The sequence below is a fragment of the Peromyscus eremicus genome, chromosome 13 (assembly GCF_949786415.1).
Source record: "Peromyscus eremicus chromosome 13, PerEre_H2_v1, whole genome shotgun sequence".
Classification (NCBI taxonomy): Eukaryota; Metazoa; Chordata; class Mammalia; order Rodentia; family Cricetidae; genus Peromyscus; species Peromyscus eremicus.
The window spans coordinates 56,312,563-56,337,295 of NC_081429.1; the positions used below are offsets into that span (position 1 = coordinate 56,312,563).

The 24,733-nt window shown below is 41.1% G+C and overlaps 1 protein-coding gene across 1 annotated transcript in view; it reads left to right on the forward strand.

Moving 5' to 3' along the window:
* Dnah7 (dynein axonemal heavy chain 7) overlaps positions 1-24,733 on the forward strand; it is a 255,152-nt gene that overhangs the window by 110,931 nt on the left and 119,488 nt on the right. The window contains exons 26-33 of the mRNA XM_059278864.1: positions 698-800; positions 961-1,088; positions 7,720-7,932; positions 9,927-10,025; positions 13,200-13,448; positions 17,326-17,475; positions 19,813-19,995; positions 20,780-20,956. Of these exons, the coding sequence (XP_059134847.1) occupies positions 698-800; positions 961-1,088; positions 7,720-7,932; positions 9,927-10,025; positions 13,200-13,448; positions 17,326-17,475; positions 19,813-19,995; positions 20,780-20,956 (1,302 nt within the window). The remainder of the gene's footprint in view (positions 1-697; positions 801-960; positions 1,089-7,719; positions 7,933-9,926; positions 10,026-13,199; positions 13,449-17,325; positions 17,476-19,812; positions 19,996-20,779; positions 20,957-24,733) is intronic.

Below are 24,733 nucleotides of genomic sequence, written 5' to 3' on the forward strand. Positions count from 1 at the left end.
TCACTCTCAGCACATTCCAGATACACAGTGAAATGCATACACAGGCAAACATGCACACACACACTCACACACACGCACACGCACACGCACACACACACATGCATGCACACACATGCATGCACGTACACGCAATCTACAAAATTGGCCCTCAAGAAATACTTAGTTTTTATGTTTTTAAATTTTAAACCTGAGTTTAAGCATAATTGCTCATTCTTGTTCCAGTTTTGTTCTTTATGACTAGACAACACATATTTGTGAGACAACCCATTCTTAGGATTGTAAATTGAGCCTTGAATGTTAGTTGGCTATTTGGATATTCCGATTACAAAGCAATCTATCTGGCGACAGAACTCATGCTACATAGAGGGTTATTACAAACCATACTTTAAAGATAGCAAATAAAATCAACTTGTAAATAAAAAGCAAAGGCCTGTAAATTTCAGGAGTACCTCTAAATGCCTAAAGATATACCTGGAGTAAAGTCAATAAATTGGAAAGTTTTCCAGTTGATCAAACTCTTTATTCACCTAGAATAATGAATTGGTAATGAAAAAATGAGCTGTCTTTAAAGATAAAGGTGAATAAGCAATTTCCTTGATAGGATATTAAATCCCTGAAAAGATCAGGTGAAAACGCATCATTTTAATGTAATTCAATCAGATAAAGATGAAAAAATTTTATTATTCTTTCCTCCCAGGGACTGTTATCTTGCGGAGCTTGGGCGTGCTTTGATGAGTTTAACAGAATTGATTTGGAAGTACTTTCCGTGGTCGCTCAACAAATCCTTACTATCCAAAGAGGTAATGAGCTAGTCTGTCTCTGCAGCCTGTGAAGATGGACGAAACACGGGGTGGGGTGGGGGAGGGGGCAGGGGGGGGGAGGGGAGGAGGGGGCAGGGAATGGCATGAGCTGCCTGCATCCATGGCCCCGCTCAGTCATTGAACTTGTGATTGCCCACAGGTATTAACGCAGGTACCGAACTGCTGGTGTTTGAAGGAACCGAGCTAAAGCTTGACCCCACGTGCGCTGTCTTTATAACGATGAACCCCGGGTATGCTGGGCGCTCAGAGCTGCCAGATAATCTGAAGGTATGAAGGGTGTAGTTATGACATCTGTTTCCTTTTCACAATTTGTGAATGCAAAAGAAGAGAAGATGTGATTCTAGATTTGTCTTTTTAAAAACTCTGCTTTTAGGAACACCATTTTGGGAAATTATTCTGAAAGATATTGTTTAAAGCTTCAAATATTTTTACAAAATAGATATGGAGAACAGGTACATCTCCAAAATTTTATAGTTTTAAGATAGTAATGATTATAGCAAATGAAAAAAGACAGAAAAATACCTGATAACTCTTAATACATCTTTCCAGTTTGATATGCATTTTTTAAAGTGTTTAAATCCAACAATTGTGGATAGGTGGTGGTTTTTTTTTTAAGTTAATTTAAATTCATGATGAACATTTTCCCATCTTTATAAACACGATTCAGACTGTAACTAAGTTTACTGAGATGTCACACTGCGGCCATTTAGGCCGCTTCCAGTTCTTGTCTTGTAAACGTGACCACTGCAGGCTGCTCTTGCTTAAGGCTTCTCTCTATGGGAAGACATCCCTCAGCTGAGTCACCTTCAACACAGTGTGAAGCACCTCCCATATCGATTCTTAGTTCCTATAAATATATAGCACTTGTTTTTTTGTTTGTTTTGTTTTTATTTATAAGGGACAAAACATTGTCCTAGTTGCCTAGAACAAAACTTTTACTTTAAAAAAGTAACTTTTCAATTATTAGTAAAATATCTTATTTTCTCCACATACTTGTTCTTCTTTTTATATACTTCCAAGTGAGTTGTGTGTTTATGGATTGTGCATAAAGAACAATGTATGTTGGAGAATAGTTCATTTATAATTGTAGACCCAAACCAAGTCTGCGGACTAAATCCTGTGTGCCTCCACTGGTGACGTGTGTGGAACTGTTGTGCCCAGATCGTGACCCCCAGAGAGACCACCAAAGACGAGCATGCCGGAATGCAAAAGCAAGGTTTAATTCTGGGATATCCAAAAGCAATACAAGCCTAGGCAGGGACTTCGTCCAATACATCCAACGCAGTGGAGGCTGGAGGAAGCGCCCACCTATCTACAAGCTCAGCTTTTAAAGGGAAAAATCACAAGGTTACATCATTTAGGGGTGCTAGTACGGGTACAATTCTGATTGGCTCGCTTCTAGGGGCTTCTAGAAATTACTTCTAAGGGAGTGGTTGCCCACCACCATTTCTCATTGGCTGCCCTCAGGTAGGGACATTTTTATGGTCAGTTACCCTGGAAACCAGGGAGAGGACATTCCATAGTCTGGCAGGCATTACCTTGTGATTATCTTGTGACTCTGTACTTTTACACTTCCTGGTTTCTGGAATCTGAACTGACTGGTTTCAGTAACTAATGGCCTATTCCCAAAAGGAAAAATCTTAGGCCTTAATTTTAGGGTGAAAGCATTTTGGTCTTATTTCTAAGATGTCTCATTTTGGTCTCACAGAACAACAGCTCCCCACGTAATTCCAGTTGCCACCAAATGTTTTCGTATTTCTACTTTATGCTCTTGATGTCCTAAATCAGATGATTTAGCACTTTGCCTTAGTGAAGGAAGGAATGATTTAAGGAGAAGTGAGAAGTGAGAGATGGTTCAGTGGGCAAAGGCTCCTGCCTCCAAGCCTGAGAACCTGAGACTGAGACCTGCATGGAAGACAGAAGACTGACTCCCTCCAGCTGAACTCTTACCTCCACATGCAGGCTATAGCATGCATACCCTCCCAATATGTAAATATAATAAATTTTAAAGGAAGGAAGTGGCAAACCCTTTATCTAAGAAGCTCTTTGATGCTTCTCTTTGAACTTTGTTCTGGAGAGCTCTCTCCAGCTGTTATTATCCTTTTATTCAGTGGGATCAACCCGATGCATAAATAGTCATGAAAGAAGGAAGGCAAGATTCTGTGAGTAGCTGGTCCTGAAAAGCTGGCAGACATGATTGGTTGAACAACGTGCTGACATAGACTGTCCCATGGTGTGTGTGTTGAAGCAATAGGCAGATACTTGCCCTGTGGTTCCTGGGTGTTGCTTTGTTTTCTTTCTGCACTAAGCTAAAAAGCTCCTGTCAGCTCCCTGGCGTTGTGACAGTTTCTGTTTCTCCCTCTGTGCCATCTTTGTGGTTGGAGTTGCTATAGAAACCTGTTTGCAAATATATATGGAAATTCCTAGCTGGGTGTGGTGTCCTGAGCCTGTAATCCAGCTTTTGGGAGGCAGTGGCAGGGCGGGGGATCAGGAATTCAAGGTCAACTTGGCTACTACCTGAGACCTTGTCTGGAAAGACACAAAAGGAATTCCTAACAAGTCTGAAATAAGCTTTGAATTCTTAAAAGAAAAAAAAAGAAAAAGAAAATGAAAGAAAAGGAGTGAGGGAGGAAGGGAGGGAAAGAGGGAGGGGGAGGGAGAGAGAGAGGAAGTAAGGGAGGGAAGAAGGGAGGGAGGGAGGGAGGGAGGGAGGGAGGGAGGGAGGGCGGGCGTGTTGGGTCCCAGAAAGTGTCTTTGCAAGTCCTCACTATCATCCTTGAACCCTCTCCATCTTCACCTAACGCTCTTCTGTGGCCGATGGATCTTGCAGTTTCTTTGGACTTGGTGTGCCTGTTGGCGCGTCTTCTTCCCAGCCATCTTCACGTCTCTGTGGGGTGTGCTGTTGTGACAGCTCCTTTGGCACTAACGCCTTCTGACCTGGACACTGCTGTTGCGACACTACCGCTGTCTTCTATCGAAAGAAATCCAACCCTGTAATTCCAGATGTAAAAGCTCCTGGGGGGCTGCAGAGGTAGCCTAGGGCTTGAGAGCACATCCTGCTATTGCAGAGGACCGACAGTGTGTTTCCTAGCACTCTCACTGAGTAGCTTATACCTACAGCTCCAGGAGGCCCAGTGCTTTCTTCTGGACCCAGCAGGCACATGCACTCACTAACAGGTTTTCTGCACCGCCCCCCCCCTCCCCATAATAGGTTTCTCTGCTGACACAGTAAGCCAGATCAAGCAGAACTGAAAAAGTATAATGATGGGTATATTGAGCAAAACAACCCCCCAGGCGGGTTCACTGGTCTCAGGGAACGAGGCCAGAGTCGTTGCACACCTGAGCCAGGGTAGGAAAGTTTTATAGATTGCAGGCGAGGGGTGATGACGTGTCCACCACAAGCTGGGTTTGTGCCCAAGTATGGTCAAAAGCCGAGCACTTAGGTGGGGACTTGGGCAGCTGGCGGACTGGGAGACAAAGTTGGAATAGTTACCAAGAATGCGGAACTAGGTTTTTGGTGCCTTTCCTTCATTCAGAGCCTTTCTGAGCAGGTGGGTTTGGGGGAGGGGGGGGCGTATGGAGCTTCCCGGACCATGCAGGGGTGAGCCAGAGGATCCATACAATCACTTCCATATGCATAAACTCAGACACAGGCACACACATCCATATAATTAAAACATAAAAGTAAATCTTTAAGACTTCTGGGCTCTTTTTTGTCTACAAAATAAAGCAACTTTATGGCCATTTCCCCTATCTGTCACAGGGGACTTGTTAGCCTCTGAATGCCCCGTGCCTTTCTGCATGCTGTTTGCTCTCTCTGGAGTGTTTTCCAAAGCTGCCACTTTCCTACGTGACAAAAGAATTCAGTGTCTGAACTAACAGAGAACCACTGATCACACACAGAGTTCAGAAATGGCCACCGGCTCCATCGTGAACCTTCACAAGTCCGTGTCTGTTGGTTCCTTGGGTACTCCTCTCCTGGGTCACTCTTCCGCTGGGGTTGCTGGTGGTCAGCTCCACATAAGCATCACAATTGGTGAGCTCTCAGTCTGCCTGGAGCAGTGGGGCTGTTGGCTTCTTTGTTTGTTTATTTGTTTGTTTGTTCATTTGTTTGTTTGTTTATTGTGCGTGTTTGCCTGTAGGCCAGAAGAGGGCACCAGATCTCATTACAGATGGTTATGAGCCACCATGAGGTTGCTGGAATTTGAACTCAGGACCTCCGGAAGAGAAGCCAGTGCTCTTAACCACTGAGCCATCTCTCCAGCCCCTGGCTTCTTTGTTTTATCATGTGCAGTATGCCCTCCTCTATCTCAGCAAACTCTCGACATTGAGCCTGTGACCACAGGCCACTTTGGTTTTCTCCAACACGAGTCAGGCACCAGTCTATATCCCTCCAAATTCAGGAATCCCTCCCAACTGCTCGTTGTACTTGGGGACAGTGTGGAGCGTTGTGGGACTCATTTAACAGCAGCTCCCATCGAAGGGAATATTCTCACACACCCCCAAGTCCTGACTCCCCCAATACATTATAGTCTCCTAGTAAGTGAGAAGGTTCAGGGGTTGTGCATACTTCCTTTGTAAATTGGCATACACTATAGCTTTCATACATTGTGATAACTGATAAGCATTATTTTGTGTGGAAAGAATCCCATTGTAGCATTCGGTTATATCTGGATAAAACCTATATTTCTTCAATACATATCCACTTCAGAGGAGCTATATTTTAAATTGGAACTACTCTAAAGAATTGTTAACTCAACACTGTTTCAGAAGAGTGTTCAAATGGGCATATTCCAGATCTGCTGGCATCGCAAAGCCAATAGCTTGACCCACACACAGCCTTCCAGAGAGTGTACAGGATGAGATTCCCTTGTAGCATCTGAGGAAAAAAATTCCATTACACTCAGCTAACACGGAGCTCGTTCTTTGAATAGGACAACATGTTTGTGACATGCCTTTCTAGGTCCTTAGAAATGGTAAAACATTATTGCTGGAGAGTTTGTTTGTTTTTAGTTGAGTCAATCTGCAGGCCTCTGGAGCATACTTTAGGCATATAACTCTCCTTATAGCACCTTCTACAAATGGAGTAGACCTTGTAGGGACTTACCTCAGTCAAGTATTTCTGCTAAAATAAACACAGAGGATTGTACTCACATCCATGTTGACTATTTATTGTGGACATATAACATTGGCTTGTTACCGAGATCTTCGCCTCACCCCTGCCCCGTTTCTCATTTTTGGTACTCGAGAAGGAAGGCCTGCCATTGGTTAAGTTCAAAGCACCCACTTTTCATCAGATTTACTGCAGTACTCAGAAAGTTATTGACACATCCGAAATCAAACTCAGCGTGGCACACACGACGTTTGAGAATCACTTGCTTAGGCAAGCAAACACTTTTCAATTTATGCCGTGTGTGTGTGTGTGTGTGTGTGTGTGTGTGTGTGTGTGTGTGTGTGTGTGTGTATGCACAAGTATGGGTGCTGGAGTACCACAGCACATGTGTCAAAGGTGAGAAAACAACTTCCAGTAGTTAATTCTCTTCTTCTGTTATGGGGTCTGGGACCAAACTCAGGGGTCAGGCTTATGTGGCATGAATCTTTACCTACTGAGAAATCTCACTGACCCATCAAAAATGCTGTTGTGAATAATTCCAACGCCGATTGTCTTTAGAGGAGGAGTTCTAACCATTGGAACACCACCATGCTGGTTTGGAAGCTCTAACTGTTGTTCCTGTCACACAAGTATGTCCATTCTTAGTGTTCCACAGCCACCCTGCTGCGAGTGTGAGAGGAGGCGGGAATCTGGGAAGTACGGTGGCTGTTAGAGCACACACACAAGGCACTGGGTGCGGACTCCAAGCTGGTTCTAGTGTGTCCTAGTGTAAAGCCAGACTGCACAGCTCTTGCCTCGACAGGCGCTCTCTCTCTCTCTCTCTCTCTCTCTCTCTCTCTCTCTCTCTCTCTCTCTTTCTATGTCTCTCATTAATTCAAAAAAGTAGTTGAAGAGGTACCATAGGAAGAGCAATGTTCTTTAATAATTTTTTCCTTGGAACATAGTGGTCTAGATCCAAAGTTACTTGCTCAAGCTATGTTTTTTACATTATGTATATGTGGAAGAAAGCAATGTTTTAATCAGAATTTGTTAAAGTGAACCCTGATGCACTAATATTTGTGAACATAGTATTAGTGAACTAATATTCTAAACATACATTTCACATTTATTCCTTAAAATCGATATAATTTTATATGTTCTTACCATCATATGACATTTAGTTCTATAGTATTTAAAATTATGATTATAAATGGTCTCTATAATTTGCAAAATTATTGAATTTTTACTAGTCACATCCTTGGCTTTTCAGTGTTCTTTGCGTTAGTGTGTTTACAGAAGGACTGGTCAGGTTTCCACAGATTCAACACTCAGATACAGAGACACTCTGACTGTCTCAGAGTGTCTCCTTTACTTAACACGGTCTTGTTGGGCAGCTGAACACCTCCAGGTTTGAGTTAACTGGAGCCCTAGTCAGGCTCCAACAGCAGATCTCTGTCATCAGCCTGGGTGAGAGGCCCGATTTGCTTGCACCCTGGAGGTCTGATGTTCTTTTTTCCCGTAACATGTTGCTTTCCACAAGGAGCATAGAAAAACTGATTCTGGACATTTAGAAAGAGTGATTTATCTTAAGTTAATGGTATGTTTATTACATATGTCTTAACGGAAACCGAATATAATTACTTTATCTATATGACTGGAATATTGTGATTAATATAGATTAAATAACAAACATTATTAGTAAGTATGAAATTACTGTAGAAAAGCAATAAAAACCATAGCACTTTATTAAACAAGAGCGGGATTGCCTTTTTACGCCCTCTGAAAGAACTTTCTCACGTACCCTAGGCTCTCTTCCGGACAGTGGCCATGATGGTCCCTGACTACGCCATGATCGCGGAGATAGTCCTGTACTCCTGTGGCTTTGTCACTGCTCGGCCCCTGTCCATCAAAATTGTGGCTACATACCGCTTGTGCTCAGAGCAGCTGTCTTCTCAACACCACTACGACTACGGGATGCGAGCCGTGAAGTCTGTGCTCACAGCCGCTGGCAATCTGAAGGTAGACCCACGTACCTCTGACTCATTACATTTCTGCTCCTAAATCTTAGAACCGAATGTCTTCACAAGAGTTCCAGTGTCTGACTGGATTCTCCAATTAGCTGAAAAAAATGCTTAAGTGACAGTGAACATAAAATTTTATAATGTTTTATAAAACTGTACATAGGTTTGAGTTTAAATATATGGAGTTAGTGATAGCCAAAGAATACAGTCGCTTACTGTCAAGAAATGTTTTGAAAGCTTTCTCTTTATATAACATGTGCCAGTGTTAAGGGAATAATGTATAAATTAGTACACACACACACACACACACACACACACACACACACACACATATATATAGCCTAAGCATTGTCACTTATGTAGTTGCCATTTGTAATCACTGTGGGCTAGTGGTAATAGTAATAAAATGTTTACATTTTTAAAATCCTGAGTAAATACATGAAAACAACAGATAATTCAGGACATGGCTGGCTTCTCTCTGGAAATAGAACCATGAAATAGAGCTACATATTAGTTCTTTATGAAGGCAAGATAAGTTATTGTTAAAAAGCAACCCCCAAAAATGTGACCTTGGAGTTTACAAAATGTTTACATTCACGATTTGTAGAAGATACAAATTTTAAAATACATCCCACATGATTAATACAACAATGGTTTGCATTTTTATCCTCTATCATAATGCTATCAAGAATGCTGATATATAGTGGCTATATTCTATTTCATATTAGCCTAACATAACTTCAAGCCATTGTTTTTTGTTTTTTGTTTTTTGCAATAAATGCAAGTGCCTAGAAGCAACAATTTGTACTACCCTGGCTTGTCAGGATTACTTTGTGGCCAGATAATGGGAGAGATAATACATTGTCCCAGTGCAGGTTGGTGCTGGAATCTTGACTGAAATTGAGCTATAAAAGTTAGGCTGCAAATGAATCCTGAAAATGAATCCTATCACTCTCTGTCACCAGCTAATTTAGAATTGTTGAATGGTTTGGGTTGAATATTTTCAAGTTTGTTTCTGTTATACCAAGAGACAATTTAAGCATTTGCTTCAAAATAATAACCTCTCAAATAATAAAAATGGATTCTGACACTTCAAAATTCATTTTTGTTACATTGATCAAAAACAAAGTCCAGATGAGCAGGGCTAACTTTGACTTCTGGGAGGTTCTGGAGGGCCAGAGGTGAGTACTGACAGCCAGGCACCTGGGGCCCCTTAATAAAGAAAAGGCTTGTGTTCTTGTGTTCTCTCTCTCTCTCTCTCTCTCTCTCTCTCTCTCTCTCTCTCTCTCTCTCTTTCTCTCTCGTAGAATTTTTTTGGAAAACAAGAGAGAATTCTAGGAAACAAAAACCGTAATGGTAGGGGAACTTTTGAATTAGATGTTGAGTAAGTATTAATTTTAGGAGAAATAATTCTGTTAGATTTTGGGGGCACTAATTATGTGAATCCTAATATAGGCATAAGCAACAAGTTCCAAGTCCCCTCAGAGTTGTGGTCAATATTGAGCATGCAACAGACATTTAGAGTTTAGGTTTCCTTACGTACTCCCTACTTGACTGGGTTAGCAGCCCTCTCCACCTCCTCTGTGGAGCTTGATAGCTACATGGCATGTGAACAGGCAGCCAGTAGGTAGCCAACAGGCACCGTGGTACTCTGCTCATCCACTCCGCTCACAATATTCCTCATTCCGATTTTCACAAAACTAACCCACTCGGGGTCTTGAATAAGGAAGTACTATCTAATAAACAGGCACTGACAGTTCTCAATGTATTGAATTCCTAGTCACTAATTCTATATCAGCATATCCATGGAAATGCGGTCAGTTCTGCCTATGTTCATACGATCGGAGAGTCAATGAGTATAAACATCAGTTTCTCTAAGGAAAACGTGAGCAGTATTTCGTTTAGACTGTTCATAGTTGGTGTGCGTTTGTGTATGTATAGACACACAAAGGTATTTGTGACAGGAATCCTCATCACTGTATTTTCTTTCAGCTGAAATATCCGAATGAAAATGAAGAAATTTTGCTACTTAGATCTATTATTGATGTAAATCTGCCGAAGTTTTTATCCCACGATCTGCCACTCTTTGAGGTAAGATCAGTTCTTATTTCTGTTACCAGCTCTCTTACCCACGTGTGGTCAGCACCTGTGTCTGCAAGGCTGCTACAGGACCCGCAACTGTGAAGAGCAGGGGCGTGTTCAGAGGAACGAGCACCAGCCCTGCTTTTATTTGAAGTGTGTTTCCCTGGGGTTGTTGATGCTGATACTTTTAGCAACTTAGTATTTTTTACGTTTTTTAACTGCACAGTAATAATGAACATACAAAAGTTATAAAATATTTTCTATGTCGAAAAGTAGTTTGGCTAGCACACCACTGAGTCCTTAGCACTTGGTAAAATAAGAGTTAAATTTCCTTAGAAGAATGCAGTGACTTTTATGAAATTGTTTATTCAGGATGATTTCACACAAGAACCAAATTTGAAAATCTTATTATATTTTAAGATTAGATTCTGAGTAACTAGGAGGAAGAAGAATTAGCATAACAGTTTCTGTGATCAACCTTGTGTCATTCATTCTCTTTGTCTACTATGAGAATTCGTAGGAGCACCGGCTCCTTCTGAATGGTGGTTGTGTGGTTTTGAACCACCGCAGTTGCTAGCTTCCAGCACGTAAAGGTTGAAGACACTGTGGCTGTCATGGGTGGAAGAGAAAGGAACTTCCATGCGTTGCTCCCATAGCAACCATGGTTCATCACTTTGAAAGGAACTCTCTCTACTGCTTAGACTTGGCAGCGCACATAACTTAATGGCACAAACCAACGGGGGAGATTTCAAACGCTCCCCTAGAGTTTTCCACCCGTCCCCTTGGTGCTGGAACATGGAACAGATTTTGCAGGAACAAAAGCTGCATTTCCTACCAGAAGGAGGGAGCGTGTGTCACCAGATGTGTTCACATCTGGCAGTGCTCCCGTGAAGCAAATGTCTAGAAAGCACTCTCTCCAGTGGAGGATGCTTGACATTTCCAGTCAGGACAATTTCGTGCCTAAGAGAGCCTCGTGTATTACTGGACCCGCCCCACACACATTCACCAGATGTCTGCAGACCTCTCAGAGTGGCAAGTGGAGGGATAGGAATGTGGAGTCTTTACTTGACAGGGAATGCAGGGTATTTATTGGTCTTGGTTGTAAAGCACTGGTAACTAATGTTTCCGAGTTGTCTGCTTCTTTCAGGGGTATGCTCAGAGTACTTGGATGCTGTGATGTGAACAGTGTCTTTATTTACAAACTGTTACATTTCACTATCTTTTAATCATTTACCATTTATCATTTATATCATTTACCATGACATACTGTGTATGTGTGTGTGTGTGTGTGTGTGTGTGTGTGAGAGAGAGAGAGAGAGAGAGAGAGAGAGAGAGAGAGAGAGAGAGAGGAGAGAGAAGAAAGAGAGAGAGTATACCGGGGATCAAATGATCAAATCAGGGTCTCACTTGCATCAAGCACATGTCTACACTGAAGTACGTCCCCAGCCCAGACCGAGTACTGCTGGCAGGATTATCACGTGTGTGATGCCAGCCTGGGCCACATGGCAAATTTCAGGCCAGTCTGACACACAAGTAAAGTTCTTCCCACTTATGTTTCATGTCCCTCAGCAAACGGGAGCAAGCGCTGTTATCAGCCCATTTCAGACAACTTGTGTCTGTGGCGTGTGCATGAGGCCGGGCTTCTAGCCAGCCAGGCTGCGCTCTTAATCAGTCTCTCCATCACTAGTTTTTCTCCTTTTGCCCCAAGGAACTGACTGGATTAGATGAGGGAGTGATTAAATTGGTAGCTCAGATTTTAAAGTATAACTCAAGCATGTGCTTTCACATTAAGTACCTCTGAAATTTCACTTTTACCAGAGTAAAATTTCACTTATTTCAGAGTAAAAAAAAAAAATAGAAAAAAAGTCATTTCTCACGTAAGCTATGATGAAGCTTATAAAATAGGCTACCCAGCCTATAAAGGTTGTTCCTTAGACTTTGCAATTAGCTTTATGTATTCACAAGCACTACACGTGGAATCTCAGTTCTTGCCAAATGCACATTATATGATTGTGTTAGCTTCCAAGGTTGCTAAAGTGTTGCCCTGAAAACTTGCAGCACAACACATTGACTCTCTTCCAGCTCTGAAGCGGGAAGTGTGGGAGGAGAGTGCTAGAGACCAAAAGACATTGTCTTAGTCACTGGTCTGTTGCTGTGCAGAGACACCATGACCACAGCAACTCTTATAAAGGGAAGCATTTAACTGGGGCTGGCTTACAGTTCAGAGGTTTAGTCCACTGTCTTCATGGCGATCTGCAAGCAGACTTGGTGCTGGAGACATAGAGGAGAGTTCTACATCCGGATCCTCAGGCAACAGGAAGAGAGATTGACACTGGGCCTGACTTGAGCATTTGAAACCTCAAAGCCCACCACCAGTGTCAGACTTTCTCCAACAAGGCCACACCTCCTAATAGTGCCGCTCCTTATGAGCCTATGGGGCCCATTTTCATTCAAACCACTACAGGCAACTTTAGGGAATTCTTCCCAGTTTCTTCCTAGCTCCTGGTGGCTCCCTTCAGTCCCGGCTGTCCCCAGAATTGTGGCTGCTTTATGCCAACCTAAAGTGAATCCATGGTCACATGGCCTTCTTGACTGTGCCCAAGTATCTGAGCATCCTCTCCTCTCTCTCTTAGACAGATAGCATCATCCTTAGCTAGTGTGATGTCTTAACCATCTACACATGGAAACCCAAGTTTTCATATAAGTCTTGTTCTGAGGTCCTGGGTGAACCCAAAACACAATCCATGTAATACATGCACATACCATAATGACATCTGAACTGGCTCTTGTATATGTAAGTGGCCTGGATCATAGCTAATTGTTCTAGAACCAGTTCTACATAAGATACTAACTTCACTGACTTCCCTTTGGTTTGGGTCTCTGAGTATCTGTTGCTTATGTGTGAGTGGTTCAAATCATGGGTTCCTAGTTCTGTTCTGGTGACATATTTGTTCATAAGTTCATAATTTCAATAACCACACCATTTCAGACTTCCAATTTTTAAATTAGTTCGTGAAACTTCGGGCTATAAATTTTCTACCAGAAAACGAAGACTCAAATGGTTACAATAGCTCTATTCCCATTTCTATTAAATGCAAATGTATACATTGGCTAATATAAAACCATTTGCTTCTGTCTTTGGGGTATAAACATATGCGATGTAAAATTCCCACCCCTTATCAGGGAATTACTTCGGATCTGTTTCCCGGGGTGAAATTACCAAAGCCAGATTACAATGACCTGCTGGCGGCCATCAAAGACAACTGCCTCGCCATGAATTTGCAAATGACCAAATTCTTCTCTGAGAAGATCCTCCAGATCTACGAGATGATGATCGTGCGCCATGGCTTCATGATCGTTGGGGAACCCTTCGGAGGGAAGACCAGTGCTTATCGTGTCCTAGCTGGAGCACTAGGTGACATTTGCGAAAAGGTACACGCGCCGTTAAAACATTGACTTGTTCATAAGTAGCTTTGTGCTAGAGTGGATACAGGGCTGTTTTAAATACACTTTCCACGGGACAGTGTAAAATCGCCGAGAAGAGAAAATGAGTCAGAGATGACAAAATTATTAGAAGGACAAAATGAAGCAAGCAGCGAATCCAACATGACCAGGATGCCACAAATTTGTCTTTGAGAAGTTAATTTCTTCTTTTTTAGTTAAAGGCAGTGCATTTTGTTGTTGTTGTTGTTGTGGAAAAAAAAGAAAGAGAAAGAAAATGCAGAGGAAATCGAAGTTTTCTTTTAGTACTTTTAGGAGAACATTTTATTTTTCTGGGAAGTTATAATGTAAGCTTCTGTTATGAGTGAAATTAGTTTCAAGGTATGTGTGTGCATAAGTGCTACTCAATTTTTTCAAGTTGTATTTTATTATTTATTTATGTGTATGTATGTGTATGTGCATGTGTGTGGGTCCCCTTAGAGGTAAAAAGAGGGTGGCTGATTTCCTGGGGCTGGATTTACAGGTACTTGTGAGCCATTAGACATGGGGACTTGTAGCTAGAGTTTTCCTGCCAGGCCCACGGTCAGGGCAAATCTCTCTCACCCGCCAGTCCCACAGCCACTCAGACCTGACCAAGTAAACACAGAGACTTATATTGGTTACAAACTGTATGGCCGTGACAGGCTTCTTGTTAACTGTTCTTATATCTTAAATTAGTCCATTTCTATTAATCTATACTTTGCCACATGGCTCGTGGCTTACTGGCATCTTCACATGCGGCTTGTCATGGTGGCGGCTGGCAGTGTCTCCGCGACCCAGCTTCCTGTTCTCTCAATTCTCCTCTCTGTTAGTCCCGCCTATACTTCCTGCCTGGTCACTGGCCAATCAGTGATTTATTTATTAACCAATCAGCAACACATTTGACATACAGACCATCCCACAGCAGGGACTGGGCACCAAACCTCAGCCCTCTGCAGGGATAGCAAGTGCCCTGAGCTATGTCTACAGCCCCAATTATTTAAAAGTGTTATGTGTGTCACACTGTGACCTACTTTGATTTGCTAACCAAGCAGGACTCTGGACTTCTGAAGCAAGTGCTGCTCTTCTCCTGACACCCTCTGAATTCTGCATAGCTTTTACCTCAGCGTTCACTGTGTGGAGCCTAGCTGGGCTTTCTCCTCATCCTCCTCTTCTGATCATCTCCCTGTGGAGTCTCTCTTTCAGTGACTCTGAACATATTTACTCGTCTTGTTTACCTTGGGTTCTCTTTGTCTCATTCACTCAAACCACCCCTGTGTTCTCCCTGAGTGCCCGTTTGCCCGCAGCTTCAGCTCTTCGTATCACTGTGACTTACCTTTTAAAATCATACACAGCTTCACTTCTCATTTCTGCAGGCTGATGACCTTTACATTTAAATTTTTTATTTACAGTTTTATAAAATGTCGTTTGATCATGTTTTTCCCTTCCCCAACTTCTCCCAACTCCTCCGCATTTTCCTACCCACCCAACTTCATGTTCTTTCTCTCTCTCAAAAAAAAAAAAACCCAAAATGAAAATCAAAACAAATGAGAAAGATGTAATACAAAAAAAAAAAAAAAGCCAAAATGAAACAAAAAAAGCCCACAAGACAAAAAAAGTAAAAACAAAACAAAAACAAACCAACATGGAATTCACTTTGTCCTGGGCAAGGAGCTTGCTCTAGAGTGTGTCGTATACCCAGTGACAAGCCGTTGTCAGGCTTGTGTCAATTACAGCAGCTTCTTCATCAGGGGTGGGAGCCCATGTCCACTCCTATTTTAGAGGGGAATTTAACGTGACCTACGTTTAGTGTCGTAATTGACCCCGCTACTTTCTTCCACCTCTGTTTCTATTCTCACGACATTCCTTCTCTTCCTCCTTTTTCTTTTCCTCTTGTTTTAACTCCCCGGCTTGCCTTCTCATCTCCCTTTCCTGTGTTTGACTTTTGTGTTTTGCCATCTAATTGGTTTTGCCACACACACACACACACACACACACACACACACACACACAAAAAAAAAAAAAAAAAAAACAAAAAACAAAAAAAAAACGTCTCTGAGAGAAGAAGGTACCACAGTGCTGAAAGAGTGACCGGGTGAAGGATGAGCGTGTTGTCTGGTCTCCTGTGAAGTCCAAATGATTCATTCGTTCTCTGGAAATGAGTGACATCACTGTTTCTTCAGCTACAGTACTCAACCTACAGCACCTCACTGGCCCTTGGAATAAAACCTGTCTTCAGGGGCAGCAATGTCATCCTGATTCAGAGTACAGTTTCCCCGTCCTTCTCCACTGAGGAGGTTTTGCTGCCAAGCTCTTCCTGGCATAGGGAAGAGAGCAGAGCCCTTGAGCTGAGCTTTGTCTTGTTATTTAAGGTGATCATTTACACATCTGCTCTTTGATGTTTTAGTTTGTGTCTGTCCGTAGCTCGGGTGGTATTGGAAAGAATTGGACTTGCTATGCTGTTGTATATAAAATAAATGACTAAGAGTAGGTTCAGCACAGGGAATTTTTAAGGAGATGAAATTATTCTATACAATATTATAATGACAGACGTATGAGTAAAATCCTCAAAGTTAAACACTAAGTCACCCCTCACTTATCTATATGTTACATGTATACACATGTATACATACATATGTAAATGTTAGTAACAGTACATCTCCAAACAATCATTAGTGAAGCCCTGCGCTGCCACACCAGTGTGTGATGGTTAACAGCGTCAGGGAAGGCATCCTCAGAGAGGCAGAGGAAGGATTCGGGAAGCTCTGTACTTTCTACTCAATTTTCTGTAAATTTGAGGCTGCTCTAAAAATTAATTCTCTTAATTTGAAAACAAGGCTTATATGCCCCAAGGGTGCCAACATGTCTTATAATAATGCCATAGAGCCAAGGGTTCTGGCTGAAATGGGCAGTTACTAATATTAAGTTTTTGACTCCATGGGAAGTCTCTATCATTACATCTCTTTATTTTCTCTCGGAGAACATTTTGTAACAAGGGTCAGCAGATTACAGCCCACAGGCCAAATCCAGCCAAAGTCTATTTTTGTGATGCCAGTGGACTCAGAATGGTGTATACAGTTTCTGCAATTTTTAAAAAACTGAAAATAGAACATGAACCCCCAAAGCCTACATCATTTACTGTGTGGACCTTCACCAAAAACAATTCCAATTCTTTTTTCTGTAATTTCAGATGTATAAGAATGAACATCATTTACTAATTTACCCCTCTGTGTGTAGCTGAAGTTTTCTCCAGTCCTGCCCAGCCCCACAGACCCCACAACTGCTTATAAAATAATCACTCAGAAGCTTATATTAATCAAACTGCTCGGCCATTAGCTCAGGCTAACTATTGATTGACTAGCTCTTACACTTAAATTAACCCATAATTCTTGTTTATGTTTCGCCATGTGGCTTGGTACCTTTTCTCAGTTCTGCCTTCACGTCTTACTTCCTCTGTGTCTGGCTGGTGACTCCTGACTCAGCCTTCCTGTTCCCAGAATTCTCTTCTCTGCTTATCCCACCTATACTTCCTGCCTGGCTACTGGCCAATCAGCATTTTATTTATACAGAGCAATATCCACAGCATATGTGTTCTGTTACTTTAAAATACTGTTATAAACAACCTTCAACACTTGACTTCTCAGTTGTTCACTGGCATTACGAAGAAAATGGAGATGAGTGCTTTTCACACAGCAACCTCGTGCTTTGGAACCTTCTTAAATTCATTCCGTATTTCTGGTAACTTCTTTGTAGGCTCCTTAAGATATTTTTTTTATACACAATCATGTTCTCTATGAAGAAAGACGGTATCCTTCAATATAAATAATGTTGGTTTTTCTCCTTCATTAAGGGACTAATGGAAGAAAACAAGGTTCAAATAACTGTTTTAAATCCTAAGTCTGTCACCATGGGCCAGCTGTATGGACAATTTGATTTAGTGTCCCACGAGTGGTCTGACGGGGTCCTCGCTGTCAGCTTTAGAGCGTTCGCGGCTTCCTCGGTAAGAGCCCACATTCTTACATGCAGATTTTTAAAAGCTTATGATATGTCTTGTGACCACTGTCTGATTTTTTCCCAGTTATTTCAAGCAAACATTTATATATTAAGATATTTATTGAAAGCATGTTACCAGATGCTGTGGGGAACCATGGTAGCACATGCAAGAACAACAGAGACCGTGTCCCTGGGCACCTCTGACCCAGAAGTGCCCCATCAGACCTCGTGGAAGGTAGAAAAGTAGATGGTCTGAGTGACGTAGCCCTCGGCATCATTTCTTTCTGCACTCTGGGCTGCTGCCATTGTCATACCAACTTGTGATTAGGCACACCTCAGTGCTTGGAGAACAAAAATGCACGCCTTTGAAAATGTCCAATGTTCCAGCACTTTCCATGTAGCATGCTTGGAAGCGAAGGGGCTGCACTGTGGAAAGCAGGAGACAGAAGAGACATTGAAAGGCTGGCATCCCTTACAGGCCTTGTTCTGTGGGGTCATTGTCTGTCACACACAAAAGCAGAGTCCAGAGTCCAACAAGTGATGATTGGCCACAGAGCTTCAGCAGGTTCTTGTGGATGTGGTTTTATGGGAGTCAGTTACTTAAGCTGATACAGAAACAGATTACACTAGGGACTTCAATTTTTTTTTTTTTAGTCAAAGTCCTTATTTTATAAATGCTTTCTTTATCTTGGCTACTGTATACCCTAAATTTGGTGTTCTCTACTTCTTAAAGACTCAAAGGACCATAACACTTGAGTATAACTCACCATCGCTTTTACTGGGAGAAAGGCCATGGCAGTGGGTAACATAAGGGCAGATACTCCCAGGGCAGAGATCTTGCCCAGCATCAAGCTTTGATAATCACTTTCAGGATAAGTCATCACAAGGCATAAGTAAAACAGACAGAAGTGGCCTTTTGGGTCCTCTTTTGTCAACGTGCATGTGCTCATGCCCAGAGTAACTTAACACAAAGCTTCCAGACCGTGTAAACAGACACATCATTTACATGGAAATGCCCATGAGGTATGCAGGTACATGGCTTACATTACACCCATAAACACCGAGTCTCAATGACGCTCAGTAGTTTACTCAAAAACAGTAGGGTGGGGTGAAAAGGAAGTCCTTCAGACTGTGAGGCTCAGGCCGCGTTTACATAGCACTGTCCCCAAAGTGACACCAGCACCAGCAGCTCAGAGCATGAGGGAAAGTTATCTCAAGTGATCACCCAGGGATAGAGAAATACGCTTCGTTGCCACCCTCCTGGGTTTTTGAGACACAAGCACCAGCCTCAAAGTGACCATGGGATGGCTCGACCCTGGGGCAGCCCACTGTCCTGTGGTTGACAATGGGGACTGAGAATGTGTTAAGAAGGACTTGAATCTGTCACCACTGTAGCCTCCACTCACATTAGCTGCAGGTAAGACAAACATCATTTGCATACACAAGCAGATGGAATTATAAGACTCAGAAGGTACAGAAGGTATTTTCTGTACAATGTATAAGTATTTTCATATTTTTGTCAGGCTGTTAAACTGATTTCATATTATGCATATGTCACTGATGTTTATTATTACTAATGTACTGAACTTTGTGTAAATGTTATATTGATTTTAATATCCTATCCCTGTGGTTCTCAACCTGTGGGTCATGAACCATTTGGGGGGTGGTGAAGACTTTCACAGTGGTCACCTAAGACCATAGGGAAACAGATATTTACATTATGATCCATAACAGTAGAAAATTATAGTTACAAAGTAGCAATGAAAATAATTTTATCGTTGAAGGTCACCACAACGTGAGGAACTGGATTAGAGGGCCGTAGCATTAGGAAGGTTGAGAATCATTGTCCTATAGCATTATGAGACAATTCAGTCTATGAGTGGTGTGTGTGTGTGTGTGTGTGTGAATCCATTCATAGAAGGAAGAAAAAATTTTAGCATAGAAGTCATTAACATTATGAAAAACTTTCAGTAGAATTCATGATAAGAGCAATCTATAAAACACTAAGAACAGGCATATCTGAAAGAACGTTCTGTTTTCCCTGTCAATAGTATTTTCAGTTCTAATATTTTTAAAGCCTTTCACATATATTTAGCCTCAGAAATATTGAAAAGATTTAATCAAGGTAAGATATAGTTTTGTCTTGTCCATGGCATATGTAGGCTCCTACATGTATGCTTGTGTGTGTGCATGCATGCACACCTGTGTTTATGCTTTATTTAAAGGGCACTTTTTATGTTTTCATGGTAAATTAACTCTGATATAATTTTAAATTTTGAAATAATAGGATTGATCTGTTTGCTTCATTACATTTTTGTCCTTTATCCACTCTCCATGGATTCAGACTCCAGACAGGAAGTGGTTAATTTTTGATGGACCAGTTGATGCTGTGTGGATTGAGAACATGAACACTGTGCTGGATGATAACAAGAAGCTCTGTCTCATGAGTGGGGAGATTATTCAGATGTCGCCACAGATGAATCTGATTTTTGAACCAATGGATCTAGAAGTGGCTTCTCCTGCCACGGTAAGTGCTCAACTTTGGCGTCTGCCTGTGAATCACACAATTTTTATCAGTGTTTCTTTTTACTTAGTAGCTTTTACTTTAGATTGAATGTATTTGTACATTCCATTCTGAGAGTGATTTGTGATCCTGAAAGGACATGCATATCTGCTCACATACCTTGGCAGATTTAATAATCCAGTTATATTTCTCTGTTATCTGGGATCATTTTTCGAAATCATATGCAAAAATTGAGATCGCGAAATGATATAAAATTAAGTCTTTGCCCCTACGAGATTTGTAAGAAACAGATGTCCCAAGTCATCTTAATGCCCAGCAGGAAGCTAGGTCTTGTACACGGGACTCCCTGCCTAACCTCACCTGATTCTGCTCCAGTGATCAGCTGGAGCAGGTTTTCTATCATTGTGGGGAATCTGCTGATCAACAAGACGCTTCTTAGAACTGCTCCCTGCAGTCAGTCCATTGTGTCAGGGCTGCTTATGGCCAAAGGAAATTAATGGTAAGGTTAGCAAAGGAATTAGTGATCTTTGTTCTGGAGATACACAAAACAGAAGAGCATCTATGACTAGGTAGGTGCCTGGGGTCAGGTATATATCATGTGGCCCCCAACCTCCATGTGTGAGAAGGTATCCACTGGTTTATGATCACTCATCTCTTTGGGAAAATGTCCCTAAATCAACACGCAAGAGTTGACTGCCCCTTACCTGTCATGTGAGCAGACTGACGCTGTGTAGGTAATGGAACTTCTTAAGCATACGTTGATGCTAAGCGATGCGTGTCCTTCCAGGTTTCCCGATGTGGCATGATTTACATGGAGCCTCACATGCTAGGTTGGAAACCATTGATGACGTCTTGGATAAACACTTTACCACAGTCAGTCAGTATCATTCAGAAGGAGTTTATAGAAGGCTTATTTGACAGAATGGTTCCTGTTTCTGTTGAATTCATTAGAAGACATACAAAGGTAAGGAAAATAGAAATTTTAAGATAAAAAAAAGGAAAACTTAAATATATTAATTTCAGTGTGTTTTTTTTTTAAAGCTAATGGATAAAATACTTTTTAGCAGGTTTGACTGGAACCTTTTCTCCATTTTGATCTTTTTTCTTTCTTTTATTTTCTTTCATACAAACCTTCTCTGTGTAGCCTACATGGGCCTGGAGCCCAGGTTGGCCTGTAACATGTAGTCTGGCTGCCTCTGCATCCTAAGAGCTGTGATTACAGGCATGTGCCAAAACTCCTTGCTAAAACCTTAGCTCAGACTAAAATAAAAAAGCTTGAATTCATATAATTATTCTTGAAAAACATACGAAGTGTAACATCTTAGAATTTGACACAGTGTTATTGGTGCAATTATTCTCTCTTAAAAACAAACAAACCTGAAAGGCTTGCCTAATCTTGTGAATTTCAATATCCAAGATATTAGCTTTTATTTCTGGTGGGCAGTTATGTATTATATTTCCATGTGCATGTGTGTGTTTGTGTACGTGTGTATTGTTTTCCCAAATTTTTGAAAACAATCAAATCCTTGGTAGAAGGATAAAGCAAGAATCTATGGAATTCTGGCATCAATAATCTATTAAGGGATAAAATGGAATAGCACACTCATGAATACAGGATGAAGTGGCATTGCTACCTCTTCATCCACGGGGAGGGAGGGATGGGGGAATGGGGAAAGCTCCGGACCAGGTCACCGAGTTGTGGCATCAGGAAACCTTCCATGTCCAAGAAAGCGTGTGACCTTCATCCTCAGTTCTTATCTGGTCACATATTCCAGAGAAGACCATGTCCTAGGGCTAAGTCACCCCAATACCATTGGCTAAATGGATCAAATTTCCATAACACTTCCCCTTTTTTGTCTAATTAAGAAGGTTCTAATCCTAATACTAAACTATACACAATAAGAACAATTATCAAGTACTGTCCAGAAGAAAGAAAAGGTAATAACATAAACAAAAGTGGAACTACAACCAACAAGAACAACATCAAGCAAGAAATGCATTCTAGATGTCCAGACCATAGGTAATTGGCAAATTGCAGAGATTACTCCAATAGCTGTCCTATCCTGAAGAGTCTGTCTTGTACCTAATATGCCCTTAGCTAAGATTTGAGAGGATTGTAACTGTAACTATCTAGTCTTCAACCCTATCAAAGACCTGAGAAGGAAAATAATATTACCTGAGTAAACAGCAAGTGCAAGCAAGCAACTTCCAAAGAAATGACAGAAACATCTGGCTATCTGGACAGTCACCCAATGTTTCTCTGCAGTGTTGGGACATCCATCTTTGGCCTACAGGCCTAGAATATCTGACAGACCATTTTTAGAAGCAGGAAAATTTGAAGGACTGTCCTACCCTGTCTTGGCAAGGTTCAGCAGTCGCTTTTCCTCCTGTCCTGCTTGTCCAGACTGGATAGTGTGCTTACTGTCAGCAGTCAAGGCAAGGGCAGTTTTTTTCCCAACAGGCCAGTTTTGCCAAGAAGAAGACAAACTCCATATGGAGTGTCTTCGATGCCCATTATCCTCTCGGGAGTAGATTGGTGTTGCCAGGAACAGTCATGTCTCATGTCAACAGAATTCTAAGTTGTTAAAACCTTTAAATGCTGTATTCTGTAAGTCTTTGAAATATTTGAAGATTACCTGTCTTTGTGGAATATATCTCTGTGCACCTAGAAAACATAACTAATATGACTAAGTTTGACAAACATGGGTGACTACTAACCTAAAATTCTTATTAACCTATACAGCTTAAAGACTAAAGCCTCACATTATAAAAATAAACAATCTGTAAATAAATTTACAGTACAAGGACAATGACCTTGAAATTGTAATGGTATACAAAATTATCTTAACCAGAGGTAGAAATGTATAGTTGCAATATGACAAAAATAACCTTAATTTACATCAGTATAGAAAATATTCTAAACAGAAGTAGAAACATATATACAGTATGACAAAAATAATTTTGCATTTGTATCAAATTATCTTAAACAGGAAAAGAAGAATAATTTTACATTTGTATAAATACCAATATAAATGATCTAAAACTGATAGTTGCTTTTTTAGTTTATAAGTAGATATAATAATCCACCTTATTTTCCTATTATATCTATCCCCCTTTTTTCTATTCCAAACAAGATTACCAAGTCTAACCTTTATTGTTCTGCCCCCAACCCTATGACAACTTGTAACCAACCCCTTACAGATGACAATTACCCATAACCCTGAGAAAAACCAAAATCCATCCACTTCACCTGTTGGGAGAGGTGGAGGTATTTTCTTAGAATTACTTCCTGCTGTCTGGGGAGGGCAATGGTATCTCTACAGGATCCTATAAAAGACTAAAACATTGGTTAAGTTCACGAGGACTAGCTGTAACATCTATAGCCAGTCTCCAAGTAATGGGTAAAGCTTATCTAAAGTTCTGGCTAGAGTGGTGTAAAAAGGTGGACCATCTCAGCTAGCCCACCTTGGAATTGTCCTGAGCAGTTTGGAGTCCAAGGCTCATCTTTGAGTGGTGTTTATCAGCTCAATGTCGTTATTATGAACCAGGTAGGATTGTTGTTGTGGAGCCCCGACATCCTTCTGGAGACTTCAGAGATCGCTGTTAGGAAAATTTATTGTTCACTGTGGAAAACTTAAACATTATTAGTATCAAAGCAGAAAGTTTAAATTTTAAGATAGTATTACATCTAAAGAAAGGTTCTAAAGAGTCAAATTAAGTATGAGGAAAAAGAGATTTGTGACAACAGTAGTCCCTAGATTTTGGTTTCTTCTGTCCCACACCAGGTGGCTCTTCTGATATGAGACAGAGACTCTGAAGCTTTCTTTTAATAACATGCTTGGATTTAGATAAGGAGAGAGCCACACTCCAACTCCAAAGCCATCTTTAATTTTTAATTGAGTCAGGACTACAAATTTTTTGAGAAGTAAAGAGATTTTAATTTTTAGGTAATGGGATTTTACCCTGTAGAGAATATTTGTACCATTGGGTCAGATTTTTCTTTGCTTGGTAACTTTTTTCTGGATAGTTTTCCCTTCTTCTTTAGATGTCTAGATGTCTAAGGTCTTTTGACTTCTTGAAGATGGATATTTCTATTTTCCTGTAAAGACAAAAACAGAACCCTGCCCCGACCCTTATTTGGTGAGTTTTCCTATTGACACATACAATTGTCACATTGGTTGATGAATTATCACTTCTCCTTATGAAGAGGTTTCTCCTGTTCAAATAGAATCTTTATTAATTTTGATTATATCCATAGCTTTTCTTATCTTGTGGAAACAAGAGCGAAATCCCTTCCGGAACATAATACATATCCTGGTTTCCATTCTGAGGTCAACACACCTTTAAAGTACACGGCTGATTTAGTTCAGTAGTTTTTTTTTTTTCTAATGTTCAATGTCTCTCCCCAGCTATTGCTCCTTTCTCACTAGCATTTAGAAAATTTAAAGTTAATAAGGCACTATGTAATCTCTCTGTGGGGTCTTTATTACCCTTTTCTGCTCATTAAGCATTTCTTTTAAAGTGCAATTAGATCTTTCTATAACCACTTGTCCTATTGGATTATGTGGTATGCCTGTAATATGCTTTATATTGTAATATGCAAAAAACCCTTTCATTTTACTAGAGACATATGCTGGAGCATTGTCAGTCTTAATTTGTACAGGTATTCCCATGATGGCCATGACTTCTAATAGGTGTGTAATTACGGAATCAGCCTTTTCAGAACTCAAAGCAGTTGCCC